The 13,186-nt window shown below is 41.2% G+C and overlaps 2 protein-coding genes across 3 annotated transcripts in view; both read left to right on the top strand.

Annotated features, from left to right (window-relative positions):
• LOC308329642 (guanine nucleotide-binding protein G(I)/G(S)/G(O) subunit gamma-2) overlaps positions 1-10,242 on the top strand; it is a 29,023-nt gene extending 18,781 nt beyond the window's left edge. The window contains exons 2-4 of the mRNA XM_080784092.1: positions 1,157-1,233; positions 6,458-6,577; positions 9,057-10,242. Of these exons, the coding sequence (XP_080640218.1) occupies positions 6,491-6,577; positions 9,057-9,185 (216 nt within the window). The 5' untranslated portion in view covers positions 1,157-1,233; positions 6,458-6,490 and the 3' untranslated portion in view covers positions 9,186-10,242. The remainder of the gene's footprint in view (positions 1-1,156; positions 1,234-6,457; positions 6,578-9,056) is intronic.
• Positions 10,243-12,077: 1,835 nt separating this feature from the next.
• The window catches only part of dusp23b (dual specificity phosphatase 23b), a 2,668-nt gene continuing 1,559 nt past the window's right edge, over positions 12,078-13,186 (top strand). The window contains exon 1 of one of the 2 annotated variants that reach the window (XM_080784103.1): positions 12,078-12,157. The gene's annotated coding sequence lies outside the window, so the exon portion shown is untranslated. Of the gene's footprint in view, positions 12,158-12,197; positions 12,254-13,186 lie in introns of those variants that run through there. The other variant, XM_080784104.1, reaches the window with a different exon arrangement.

Consider the following 13,186-nt stretch of genomic DNA (forward strand, 5'->3'; position numbering starts at 1 on the left):
TCTCTCACCAATTACACACACTTGATGGCTCTCTTGAAAAGTTGTTCATTTGGTTGCAGGACACAGTTTGCAGTCTCAGTGGAATGAGAGTGTGTGTGTGTGTGTGTGGGGATGATTAATTTTGAGCAGCTGTTATTATCACAAGATACCCACCCACTGCTATCACAAGACGCAAGCAATAAGGTACACACAGTACCACTTCTACACTTTCATGTGATCTTAACTATAAATGCACCAAGTCTCTGTACGTCTGTAATCCACGTAACTCGAGAACCATTCGCCCCACCTACTTCAAATTCAGTTGTCCAGAACCGCCACAAAAGGCCTCTAGCCGGGACAGACTCCATATCGCCACAAAAGGCCTCTGCCTGGTCCAGACTCCATATTTGGGCATGCCTAACAAATAACTCCATACAGTATATGAGCATACAAGGGGACAAAGCTGACATCACCAGGCCTCTGCCCGGGCCAGACTCCATATTTGGGCATGCCTAACAAATAACTCCATACAGTATATGAGCATACAAGGGGACACAGCTGACATCACCAGGCCTCTGCCCGGGCCAGACTCCATATTTGGGCATGCCGAAATACGGGTTCGTCCCACCGACTTCTGACATCATTCTGACATCTGCATAAACTCCATATTCACTCCAAATTCAGGCATGCCTGACAAAGAACTCCATATATGGGTATAAAGGGGACACAGACATAATATCTGGGTGGGACATGCATTTCCAACTTACATCGTTCCAAGTAGGCCAGTGCCCAACGGGCACCGCTGTAGAGGCTCCAACACATAATATCTGGGTGGGGCAAGCATGCATTTCCAACTTGCATCGTTCCAAGTAGGCCTGTGGCCAACAGGCACCACTGTAGAGGCCCTACGGGCACCGGTCTAGTATTAGATAATTGGGATGGCACACTGGTTCCTCTTCAGTTAATTTCTCGGTGTATGTTCATCACAGGGCTCCAAATCCTTTGCGTACATATTGTAAGAGAGAGCTGTGACATTCTGACACCCAGTGATCAGAAGAGAGAGGCTACGCAGGCCTCACTGTAATTTAACTGGAATGCAGGAATGGAAGCGTACAGAGCTTGTGTCTGTATTCTCAATGATCCGCCCTCTGCTTCTCTGTGTCTCTCCGTTTTCCAGAGAGTGGGGAGGACTCAAAGTGCTGAGTGAACTGCAGGCAGACACCAGGACAGAGTGCGGGGGAGTGAGCAGACAAGGTAAGTCAAGACAGAGAGAGGAGTAGGCTGTGCATGGAAGCATGCGCCATACTGGAATACACCACAGAGGATGGGAGCAGATACTGCAAGTATCAGCTAGTTTCTCACAGCGATACTGCATGACATTGTGTTTGATTTTGCACGTTTACAACAGTGAAAACACGTGAAAATGTGCGTCTACTTTTCCTGATAAACAGCCTGCCTGGAATGTGCCGGGAAATTGTGCAGTGGGTGAGATATGGCTATCTGACCGCTCAAGAAGATGTCAGATGCATCCTGACAGTTTCCACAAAGTTGTTGACAGCTGACACAGATAAGACCTGCTTCCGTCTGAATGGATTATTTATCAGCGGCTGTTAGAATGTCACAGCTATCAGCATGTTGACACCATGCGCAACATCTTGGGATGTTATTTTGGGCAGCTGTTGGATAGGACAGGAAGCACGTGAGGTTTCATTGACGCAGTAGCAGATAGTAGAGTAACAGATTTGCACGTCTTTAGGGTGAAAATCCACCCTAAAACAGAATTCACTATTTCACGACCATTATTCACATGTTCTCGGTTTAGACTTGATTTGTAAAGATAGAAAAAGCTAACTGCAAGGTGGAAGCAAGATACGTCTGTTCATAGTCTGTGGACCCTATTACTGTAGTTGCAACTGGGGTATAACTCTGTTCCCTGGGATCAACACAAAAACATGAAGCAAAGGACATGCACAACAATGCATCCTCCTCACACCCCTTTAAAGATGGAAAATGTCACCAAGTGGCATTTCCTGTGCTCCATTGATAATTAATAGGAAAATAATTGTGTGGACACAGACAATGGTCTCCCAAAATGTTATTAGCTGCCCTAAAGGACAAAAAAAAATTGTGAGCCTATTAGATTACTTTGACACAGTGGCTGAAGGACTACTTTCTACTGTAGACGACCCAGAAACCCTGAACAGAGACATTCATCCCTATCTGGTGTCTGTCTGGTGATACAGTGGCCTGTTTTGACATCTCCCATGAGGAGGGCAAACCTTGATTTATGTGGCCTCGTTACGAAACAAGTTAAGGAGCGTAATTTCTGCTTGGGGTTATCAATGATGCCCTTGTAGTTAGTCTCTGCCCTATTTCAATGCGGAACAAAACCTTAAACCTCCACACAAGAATCTCAAGGCATACTTGCACACCCATTCAAGCCACACATTTAGTTCCAAAGGGAATACACAGTGGCAATGTTCAACACTTGGAACATTGACAGTCACATATGGCTCCCACAGATGGGGCACCAGATTATAACTCTCTCACCCCGTACAAATATCAATACATTGGGGTCCAGCAATCTGCTGGGAGGAATGATCAGTCCCAATTCCAAACCCCCTGAGGTTAGGTATATGAATTAATTGCAGCTGGTGAATTGTATCTCTAAACATGTGGTTCTGGATGGAATCCTACCTTCACCATCTTTTCATATGCACAGCGGCTTACAGCGGCCCCCCAAAAAATACTTGGTTTTGTCCTTTAAAATGGACACAAACAATATAATAGCCGGCACTGATTGGTGTCTTTTTTTTAAACCCCATCCAGCCAGTGTCCCAATAAGGTGAAGGAGTCTATTTTTCTTTTTTGGGGAAAATTTGTAATCCATTTTCAATCATCTAATGTGATCCTGGGCTCTACACACACTCCGCCAACCTGGGGAGAGCAACGGACTTGAACTCATGCATGCATGAGTGTCCAAGTTGCTCCTTCACACCTGACAGGGGAGAGTTTCCCTGGTTGGACGTAGTGCGTGGAGGAACACGTTATTCCAACCAATTCCTTTCCCCTCCATCAGGCGTCCCGGCTGGCCAGGGGGAAGGCAGTGTAGTGACCAGGATTACTGCATGATTTTTGTGAGGGTACCTACCCTAGGCCGGGGACACAGGGATAACATGCAAACTCCACACACCAGTAAGACGCGCAAACGCGGGAAGCGAACGCAGCTCGTACATATTTGGGTTTTGGACGTATAGCTGCTTTGGGGACTCCTTATATGGTTATGGCTGAGTCATGGTGACGTAATCACTCAGCTCCATATATGGGCACAAAAGCGGGACAGACACACACACAGACAGACAGACATGATCTGCTAGGTCTCATAGTAAGTGCTCACTGCGTTCGCAATAAAGACCCTTTCGCCAACCAAGGAGTCTTAACAGTGAGAACATGCAGGCCCTCTGAGTGCAGTGTCTCAAAACATGATGTTTATGTTACACAATTAACAGAGTAGCCACTAGCCAGCTTATAGTGTTCATAAGTCCATAGGGGTATATTCACAATATGGCTTTGGATAATGTACTGTAAAGGTCTATTAACATGTAGTGCCTCCATCCTACTCCTCCCGTTCATAATTATGAGCTGACAGGCGCTGTCACAGCCCATAAGACTCTTTCGCTGCACGTACTCCTACGGTAGGAATACATGCATCGACAAAGATCACGCTCCCTGCCCTCCTCTCCTGAACACAGCAAATGTTATCATCATACCTCCTCCGAGGTGGAAAGCCTGGTGACGTGAGGTTATCATCATAGTGGATTCAAAGTCCTGTAGTCACTCGCTCATCCCCTGGTTCACGGAAGTCATTTCTCTATGGAGAATAACATGGGGTCATCTTAAAATCATCTCATATAAGCATTGTGGTTAAAAAATAAACAAAGTGTCTCTGCAAAATTGTCGGGGAGGTGGCTCAGTGTCGTTTACGACCGCCAATCATATTTGATACCGTCCGTTTCTAGCGAAAATATAGTCAGTTGATTCTTCATATCCATAAGTGAAACGGCCAGGATGACATGTTTATTTTTCCAACACAGTTCTTACAGTATATGAGGCGATCTAAAAACCTCCTATGGGGATTACAATGCAAATAAAAAAGTACATGAACCCGTGGACTTGCGCACTCTACCAATATTGACGTCAGACTTTGGTGCTCTATGCTGGTGGGCAGATACTTTACCCCTTTACCACCACTCACATTTAGAATATTTAACATGGTTTGTTTATCAAACTTGCTTTGTAAAAAACAGTGTGATTTGGCTGTGGTAGATGCAAATAAAAGATGGGCTCCAACATGTCCTTCAAAAGCATCCAAACAAGTTAAACTTAGCCGACAGCAAACAGGCAACAAAGGCTGCTAGCCTGCTACACCATGTCATCATTGTAGTCTGCGAAAATCAGTTGCAATAGTTTCTCAGGGGAAATTAGGGATTTCAGTTTGAAATATTAGTTGATCGGGAAAGACCAGGGGTCTGATACATACACAGTAAAATCCTTCTGTTTATTACACTGAGTGTGTACAAATGGAACCACAAATTCAGCACTTGCGCAGGAAACCAGGTTCAAATCCGGGGTAGAAGATTCAATCGATTCAACTATTTCAGGATGAGGCACATCACATCATGAGGGCAGAGGAATAATGACAGCAGAGACTTCCATCGGCTGCAACTGGCTCCATGCAGTGGCATCAGTTTGAGAGCGCTGCATGGACAGGTGTGCCTCCACGGGCCATGGATATTTATGGACTAGTGCCTTGCTGAGATCAGTCTTTACCACACACTGACTCATACCACGGTGCATACGGACAAGTGGTGGGAGGGCACACAGAGGATTGATCACCAAGGAAGATCCTGTTTTAGAGGGCTGCTGGTTGTTCCGTTTCATCAAAGAGGTTATAAAACATTGTCACGTGATTCCGCTCAGGGCAGGGCATCTAACAAATGTTGTTTGCTGTTTACAGTGTCTGGTGCATTTAAATCGTCTCTAAAGGTGATCGATGCACTACAGTAGTTCACCAGCCACATGGAGTAGAACACAGCCTCCAAATGAACCTTACCAGTCACAACCAAAATTCACCACCTTTTCCAGACCTGCTGTTGATTTCACACTCTGAATAGAATTGGTGTTATTTCACCAGACCAGCCTTCACTTAAGCTATGTACATATCTAACCTATAATAAAAATGAGAAATGATAATAGCATTTGCCGATAAAATTGATGCATAAGCGTCCTCCAATTAATATAACGTCTATCATTGCTCCAAAGCACAGTGAATGATGATTGAGCTGCAGAGTTATAATAAAGGTTCTAATGACACCTTAAGCCTGATCTATAGGCCTACTTGCTTGTGAATCGTATCTCAAACTGAAAATAACCATCTACAAGCTTACAATGTGTCGCACTGCGACGCATTTGTAGATCTGCTATTTGTGAAACACAGGCATACAATATAAATCAGGCGTTATGTTTACTTTATAGATATAGCTTGTACATGTTACAGTTCACAACACATGGTATTCATAACAACTGTGCTGCTATACCACATTCATTTAATAAACCACATTGTTCTATTCACACTAATGCCAGATTTATAATTTGGTTGTGCGTGGTGTCATGCATTAAAAACAGTTGATGGCGATGTGAATCATTGTGAGCTTGTAGAGCAGCTTTTTTCAGTGTGTGACATTGGTGCAAAACAAAGTATGAACCACCCTTTCTGACAGAAAATCTTGTAAAGGAAAACCAACTGGTATTCCAAATATCACTTTAAGTTTTAAATACAATAATGGACAAAGCAACAGTTTTCCCTTTCTTTTTATTTAAGATTTGTTTTTGGCTTTTTTTTCTTTATTGATAGTTACAAGTGAAGATAGACAGGAAAGAGGGAGAGAGAGAGAAGGGGAGAGACGCAGCAAAGGTCGTCATGAACGGGACTCAAACACGCGACGCGCTGTCAGGCCAGAGCCAATATGTGTTTGGACCACTAGGGCAGCAGGCACCCTTTCCATTGTTCTTCAGTAAAATGGATGTTCCTGATATGCATGTTTTAAATATAGTAATGGACAAAGCAACGGCCCCTCAGCCTCCTTTCCTACTCTGTTTCCTTCCCCCTCACTGTCGCACGCTGCCTAGCAACTGACACCATAAATAATATGCCTCTGAGTGTCTGTGGTTTGTGAGACCATGTGTGAGAATGTGTGTGTATGTGTGTGCATGTGAGAAAGAGAAAGCATATTCGTGTTTGCGTGTGGATAATTGGATATGTGTTTGTGTATGCGCACATGCATGCGTGGGTGTATGTGTATGTGATAATGAACACAGTATTTGTTAGTACTAACATTCCTGTTTGTGTGCTTGTTGACACAGTGCTTCTGCATCAATGGATAATTGTTCCTGAATTTGAAATATCTTTCTCTTACAGGTACTCAACAACAACACCTAATAGACTAGGCCCATGGCGAGCAATAACACAGCCAGCATTGCACAGGCCAGGAAACTGGTAGAGCAGCTGAAGATGGAAGCCAACATTGACAGGATAAAAGTGAGCTTTGTCATAATCAAAAATAAACTAAATTCTTCATAGAGACAGGGGAAATGTTTATTTGGTGCTTTAGATTCTAGGATACTGTTGTTTACCAGCCATATTTTTAAAATAGTTTAGCTTTAGGGGAAAATATCTATAAGCTCGTGTTGTGAATGATGTACCGTACATAAATATGTTGTGAGCCTGGATATCTTCTATTTTCAAAGCATTTAGAAAACGGTTTCAAAATGTTTGCCTGTAATAACATGCCCAAAATAGGGATATCAGCATTAAAGTACATGTATTTTCTTTCTTTTTTCCTGATAGTCGAGTTGATTTGAGCTTCATTGTGATTGATTTTAAACTTAAAGGGACACTTTAATTGTCAACATGATCTCTAAACGGTATTCTTCTGTGATATAAAAGGTGAGCCCAGGCCCAGCCAGATTGACAGCTTTCCCCACTGTGTGAGACCCATGAAAACTTTTAATTCAGTCTGGCACTGTCATCACGTTCAGGCCCGACATGTCAGCTACACCCGATTCCACCATACACGTCATCAGAACCAGCAAGCGCTACATTAAAATACGCACCTGGTCAAAACAATTACATCATCCACCGGCCATTAATCATTATAGCTGGCTGATATCTAAGCTTAAAGACTCAGGACCACACAGACTTTTCCAGGCACATCCACCACACCACCAAACTTGCTGAATAGTTTACTACAGTGATGATCACAGAGGTCAAATCAGTGATAGTGAAAACTCAAATGCGTACTTTTTGGTTTCAACAAGAAGATACATCACGTTATAACTTATAAGCCTTCTTCTGCCCCATAGGGAGGAAAATTGGAAAATAAAAGACATATCGCATTTAGTTATCTTGAAATCTTTATTTGTCTAAGTAAATAATTCAAAGTTAGTGTTTATTCATCAGTTTGTCCACCCGGCTCCCAATGACTTCAATGCGTTCCATCAAACTTTTGGCTGCAGTTTGCCTCCATATAATCCTTGATGTAATGGTTGCCATAGATTGAATTGGGTGTGTCAGGCCAATGCTTTCCAAAGAAATAGGTCATGGCAGGCATAGTACTAGTAGGAACAGATAATTCTATCCGCCAATAGGGATTGTATTGTTGCGACCACAGGTCACATGATGTCACACATGACATCATGTGACATCATAAGGGATCACCATATATGAAGATCACGACACTGGCCTCATCAAACCCTGGATAGCCATACATGGTTTGTTTGACTAGATCTTCATATATGAGCCGGCAAGCAACTCTACATCTGACCTCACTGACACTAGATTCATAGTTTAACTCCTGCTTCTCAACTGTGCCATATTAAGAAGCTTGGTTGTTTCAGCGCAACCTCGCCCTCAGGGCGTCTTACTGGTAAATAGCCTATTGTTGTTTCTATAGGTTAAATAAGTTCTTCTGTGCCATCCTGTAAAAATGCAGCATGGCCCTTCAGCAGTCTGCTCAATGTGGGACTTGAACATGAACGTTCAAAAACATATGTAGAAAATCTAGCAGGGGAGGGCACGGCGATTAGCCCACCCCTCTACCTTCCCTCGAACGGCACCCAAAGAGTGCAATTTAAAACCACAGAGTTAAAATGTAACCAATTAAAGGGGTTGTGATAGCTTTTTTGACGGGTCTGTGCTTTTTAGATGACGCAAAAGGGATTAATAAGAAGGTAGGATGATAACCCAGAGATGTGATGGACAACCAATCAACAGAGTCTTCAGGTTGTGATGTGTACAAAACATGACAAAAGAAAAAAAAACAATAATAATATTTTGTGATTCTTTTTGAACTTCCAAATGTTTAAAATAAACTGAAATTCACTTCAGCGTGATACCGTGTTTCTTTAACCACATTAACCTTAGCGTGCCTATTCTGGGGTGAACATTCTGTAAAAGAAGGTCTACAAGCTCATAATGCGTTGTGTTGCAAATTTGCAATGCTATGTGAGATTGCACATCAGCTATTTTTGGCAAATAGAATTTATTTGGTGAAGAGGGAAAAAGGAGGAGACCAAGTTGACCTGGGTAGGGGGACCCTGGTCAAGTATATATATATATATATATATATATAACTCCTCCCATTGTCCCTGTGTTGGAGCTTTCATCTGTCCCCATTTCCTTGTGATAGTTCTCTTTCCTGCCGTCAATAAAATGTTTACCAGATATCTATCCTCTCCTCGTATCTTTCCCTCCATCAAGTTTCCTAAATACAAAACCTCACTTCATAGGTACCTCATATCCCAATATGTTTTGTACTGATTTTTCATTCCAGAAATCATCCATTTTGGGACAATTCCAAAATACATGAGTGATCCTGTATATTTATTAATAAATTAATCCAACTGAATTAACTTTGTGTATGTATGGGTGTGTGTGTGTGTGTGTGTGTGTGTGTGTGTGTGTGTGTGTGTGTGTGTGTGTGTGTGTGTGTGTGCGTGCGTGCACTCACTCACCTCAGGTTTCAAAGGCAGCGGCAGACTTGATGTCTTACTGTGAAGCCCACGCCAAGGAAGACCCGCTGTTATCACCGGTGCCGGCGTCGGAGAACCCGTTTAGAGAGAAGAAGTTCTTCTGTGCCATCCTGTAAAAATGCAGCATGGCCCTTCAGCAGTCTGCTCAATGTGGGACTTGAACATGAATGTTCAAAAACATACGTAGAAAATCTAGCAGGGGAGGGCACAGCGATTAGCCCACCCCTCTACCTTCCCTCGAACGGCACCCAAAGAGTGCAATTTAAAACCACAGAGTTAAAATGTAACCAATTAAAGGGGTTGTGATAGCTTTTTTGACAGGTCTGTGCTTTTTAGATGACGCAAAAGGGATTAATAAGAAGGTAGGATGATAACCCAGTGATGTGATGGACAACCAATCAACAGAGTCTTCAGGTTGTGATGTGTACAAAAGAAAAAAACATTAATAATAGTAATATTTTGTGATTCTTTTTGAACTTCCAAATGTTTTTGTTTTCATTGTTGGCTGGTGGTGTTGTGCTCTGTAGGATGGTACATGGTAGACAAAATTTAAGTCTGATATTAGACACCACCTGACTATTGGAATGTTTTTCTTTTCTTAAGTTGTTCTTTCTTTACCTATTACTTAGATAACTTTCTATAACTGTATGTGATAACTGAAACAGCTGTGTTATTATTTTTTACACCAAAACTTTTAGTGTAAGCTTTTTTAATGGGAAGTTTGAAACATTAGATTCTGTGATACTCTTTACAAAAACACCTTTCTGATATGTCTGTGTATCAAACAAACTATCTGGCAAAAATGTGAGTTTGTCTCCTTCAGACACAAACCCTCTTTCTACTATTTGTATAAAATGACTAGCAAGTAAACTGTGCTGTGCTGTGAGTTCTGGATGTTTGTGTTTGTATCACTATTGCATGAAATGGACAAAAGAAAAGAAAAACTCTTCTATATTTCTTTTCATGTGGAGATTGTATGAAATAGGGCAGCCTCCATCTGGAAGTGCCAAACATATTAAATATTATAATGATTCAATATGGAGTCAACAATCTCTTAAACAGTGACAATATAAAGCTTTTTTTCCCCATTGTAGATGACTACTATAAAGATCTCATTGATTTAAAGCATCAATAACATTGTCCGACAAAGGTTCTACTTGTGTTCAAATAAAATCAAAGCCTCGCCCACATAATGTAGCTGACATCAGCCTTTTCAATGGTTTCATGTAATAACATATCACAGACCCTACATTATCCCAAAGGAATGACTAGTAGTTGATGAACAACATCTATTTTAGGGGGAAATGTGCCTTTAAACTCATACTGTATAATCTCAACATCTCAACATCAGATGAGATGTCTCAACATCAGAATCAAAACCCTTCATCTAAAAGCAAGACTATTTTTTTTATTACAAATATAATCATAAAAGCATGGCTTCCATCAGGCATCAGGTGCATGTGAGGCCCTCAGACTCAGAGTCAGAATCCTCTGGTCGGATCAACATGGATCCACACATTTATAATTGTAACTTTCCACTTCTGTCCACCCTGGATTTAAACCAGGTTTCCTGCTCATGTGCTGCTCATGTGCCTGCTTTCTCTGTGGATAAATTGAATCTTGACCATCAGGTCAAAATTCATGTCAGATCCTGTGTCTAGATAGGCGTGACCTTTGACACGATCTAAATGTCTCAATTGAAGAGCAGTGAGGTACAATACAACCACCTCATTTGTATAAAGTTATATTCAATATATTGTATTAACATACTGGACACATTTTCATTGTATTCATAAAGACAAAGTTGCATAGTGAGGCTTAAAAAATATATATATATATATATTTTTTTATTATCAAGAAATAATAAGTTTTTGTATGTTAATACAATATATTGAATATAACTTTATACAATTGAGGTGGTTGTATTTACCTCCCTGCTCTTCAATTGAGACATTTAGATTGATTGAAAAATTTATTAAAGTTTGCAGAATTACAGTACATTTCAAGCACAACTCAATACAAAGACTGTTAACTGAGTGGACGACCCAATAAAACACTACACAAATTACACTTGTTTACAAGAGGGTACATGGGTATCCAATGGTGGTGTATCGAATCTTGTGGACCAGACCCATTGCAAGATGCTGTCGTCGACCCTAAGCCATTCAAGCCTGTCAAAGTGGGCAGGGGTGAGGTGGGTTCGGGGGGTGAGGCCAAGTAGGAGCCTGTCAGCCTGACCAGTTTGTTTAAGGTACAGTACAGTAGTACTTTCTCAAAGATAACAGATATAATGTGACTGAATTGATTGGTCTAATGATCAAAAGAAGACTGTACTGGCTGACTGCATTAGTTTCATGAAAACATGTCAAATCTGTTATTTTAGAATAGATGGAATAGAATGAGTCCAGTGGGAATTTACAGGTCCCATCAATTATAATTATGGTGCGCCCCCTGCAGCTTTTGAAATGTAATTACATGCATGGCACGTTAACGGGTGATGATTAAATCAGTGTAATTAATAGTATCGTTAAAAATTATAAATAATTATTTATAACTGTCATAACTACTTGGTTTGCAGTAGTTTTGTGGACATTACATACCACCGCATTCCCTAGCAAGTTATCTATCTACATTCTACACCATCTACACTAGATAACTTGCTAGGGAATGCTAAAGCGATTCATTCAACTTTACATCTGCGGCTTTTAGTTTCAAAATCAGTTTTGATTACATTTAAAAAGTAATGAATAGATAATATCATAATATTGTTCATATTTTGAAGGTACAAAAAAAGAAAAACGTTATTGTCAGAAGTGGATTCGAACCCACGCCTCCAGGGGAGACTGCGACCTGACGCAGCGCCTTAGACCGCTCGGCCATCCTGACGTTATGAACGCATTGCGCAATCATAATTTTTATGTCATTCCACAAAGGACGCTGCATTTATTTTACTGTTAAATTACATGCAAGTAAATTCAGTCTACTCCACTTCACATTTAAAACCGTAACTATTATGGCGTTGTGCCGACTGCTGCTCCACCATGCCATGCCATGCCAACCAATTCATTCCTGTTTACATTTACATAAGGTACGGCTAGCGTTAGCATCTGCAGTACTGGGAATTGGTAGCTAAACTCACACACAAACAGGTTTCCTTCGGCCAGCAGCTAACTAGACCGTATCAGTAAGTTAACAGCTCCTGTATAAGCAGCACACTAATAACTAAGTTAACTAATAAGTAAAATGATAGCCAACGTTGTCTAGCATAACACACGGGGCACTATGGTTCATTACATTCATGTCGCCTAGATATGTCGGTACTTGTTAAATTAATGTATGCTGGTCAAGTTATTATGGTGCTGCTTGTGGTTGTGGGCACCATGGGTCTGGTAGTTTAGTATAGATTAGCTAGCATAGCCGCACTTCATGAAAACGTGAACTGCTCGGTCTGAAATTCGTTCGACTATTAAACATGACATCATATTCTATATGTGCCCACCTTTTTATGTAGAAGTATTTCATCATGGAGCCTGCTACCACGTGTACCGTGGTGGTGTGGGCCACGTCGGTTCCATATCAATCTCAGGTACCGGTAATCCAATTTTGGCAATGCGCAACTCCTTGTGTAAAACTATCCCGCCTTTTCATAGTATGTTTACAGTGAATCACAGCTGAAGAAACTAATGTGTTAATGAGTGTTTCATTCAGGTATTTATGTGTTGCCAGAGTCAGACGTTAACTGTACAAGCTGGTCATAAATAGTGACCTAATTAAACACACCCACAATTAAGCTTCAGCTGTGCTGTCAAAACGTCTGCTGTGAAAAGGTGCTCCCACTAATCTGGAAAAAAGGGGCAACAGACAATTTAGGTGAACTGGACTGCAGGAAAGGGTCTGTGTTATAAACTTCAACTTAATTGTCACAAAAAGGTTACAGGTGTTTAAATAAACAAACAAGCTGTGAATATGTTTCTTTGCCTACAAACTCCCATCATTTGTAGTTTCCAGAAAAGGAGAGGAAAAGAGATAGGAAGAAAGAACAATTGGGTTGTCAAGATATTAAAATATTCCTCATGTGAGTAGTGAATAAAGCAGGTCAATAATTCCTGATATGATT

This window comes from Protomyctophum bolini, assembly GCF_963924005.1.
Source record: "Protomyctophum bolini genome assembly, chromosome: 15".
NCBI classification, from domain to species: domain Eukaryota; kingdom Metazoa; phylum Chordata; class Actinopteri; order Myctophiformes; family Myctophidae; genus Protomyctophum; species Protomyctophum bolini.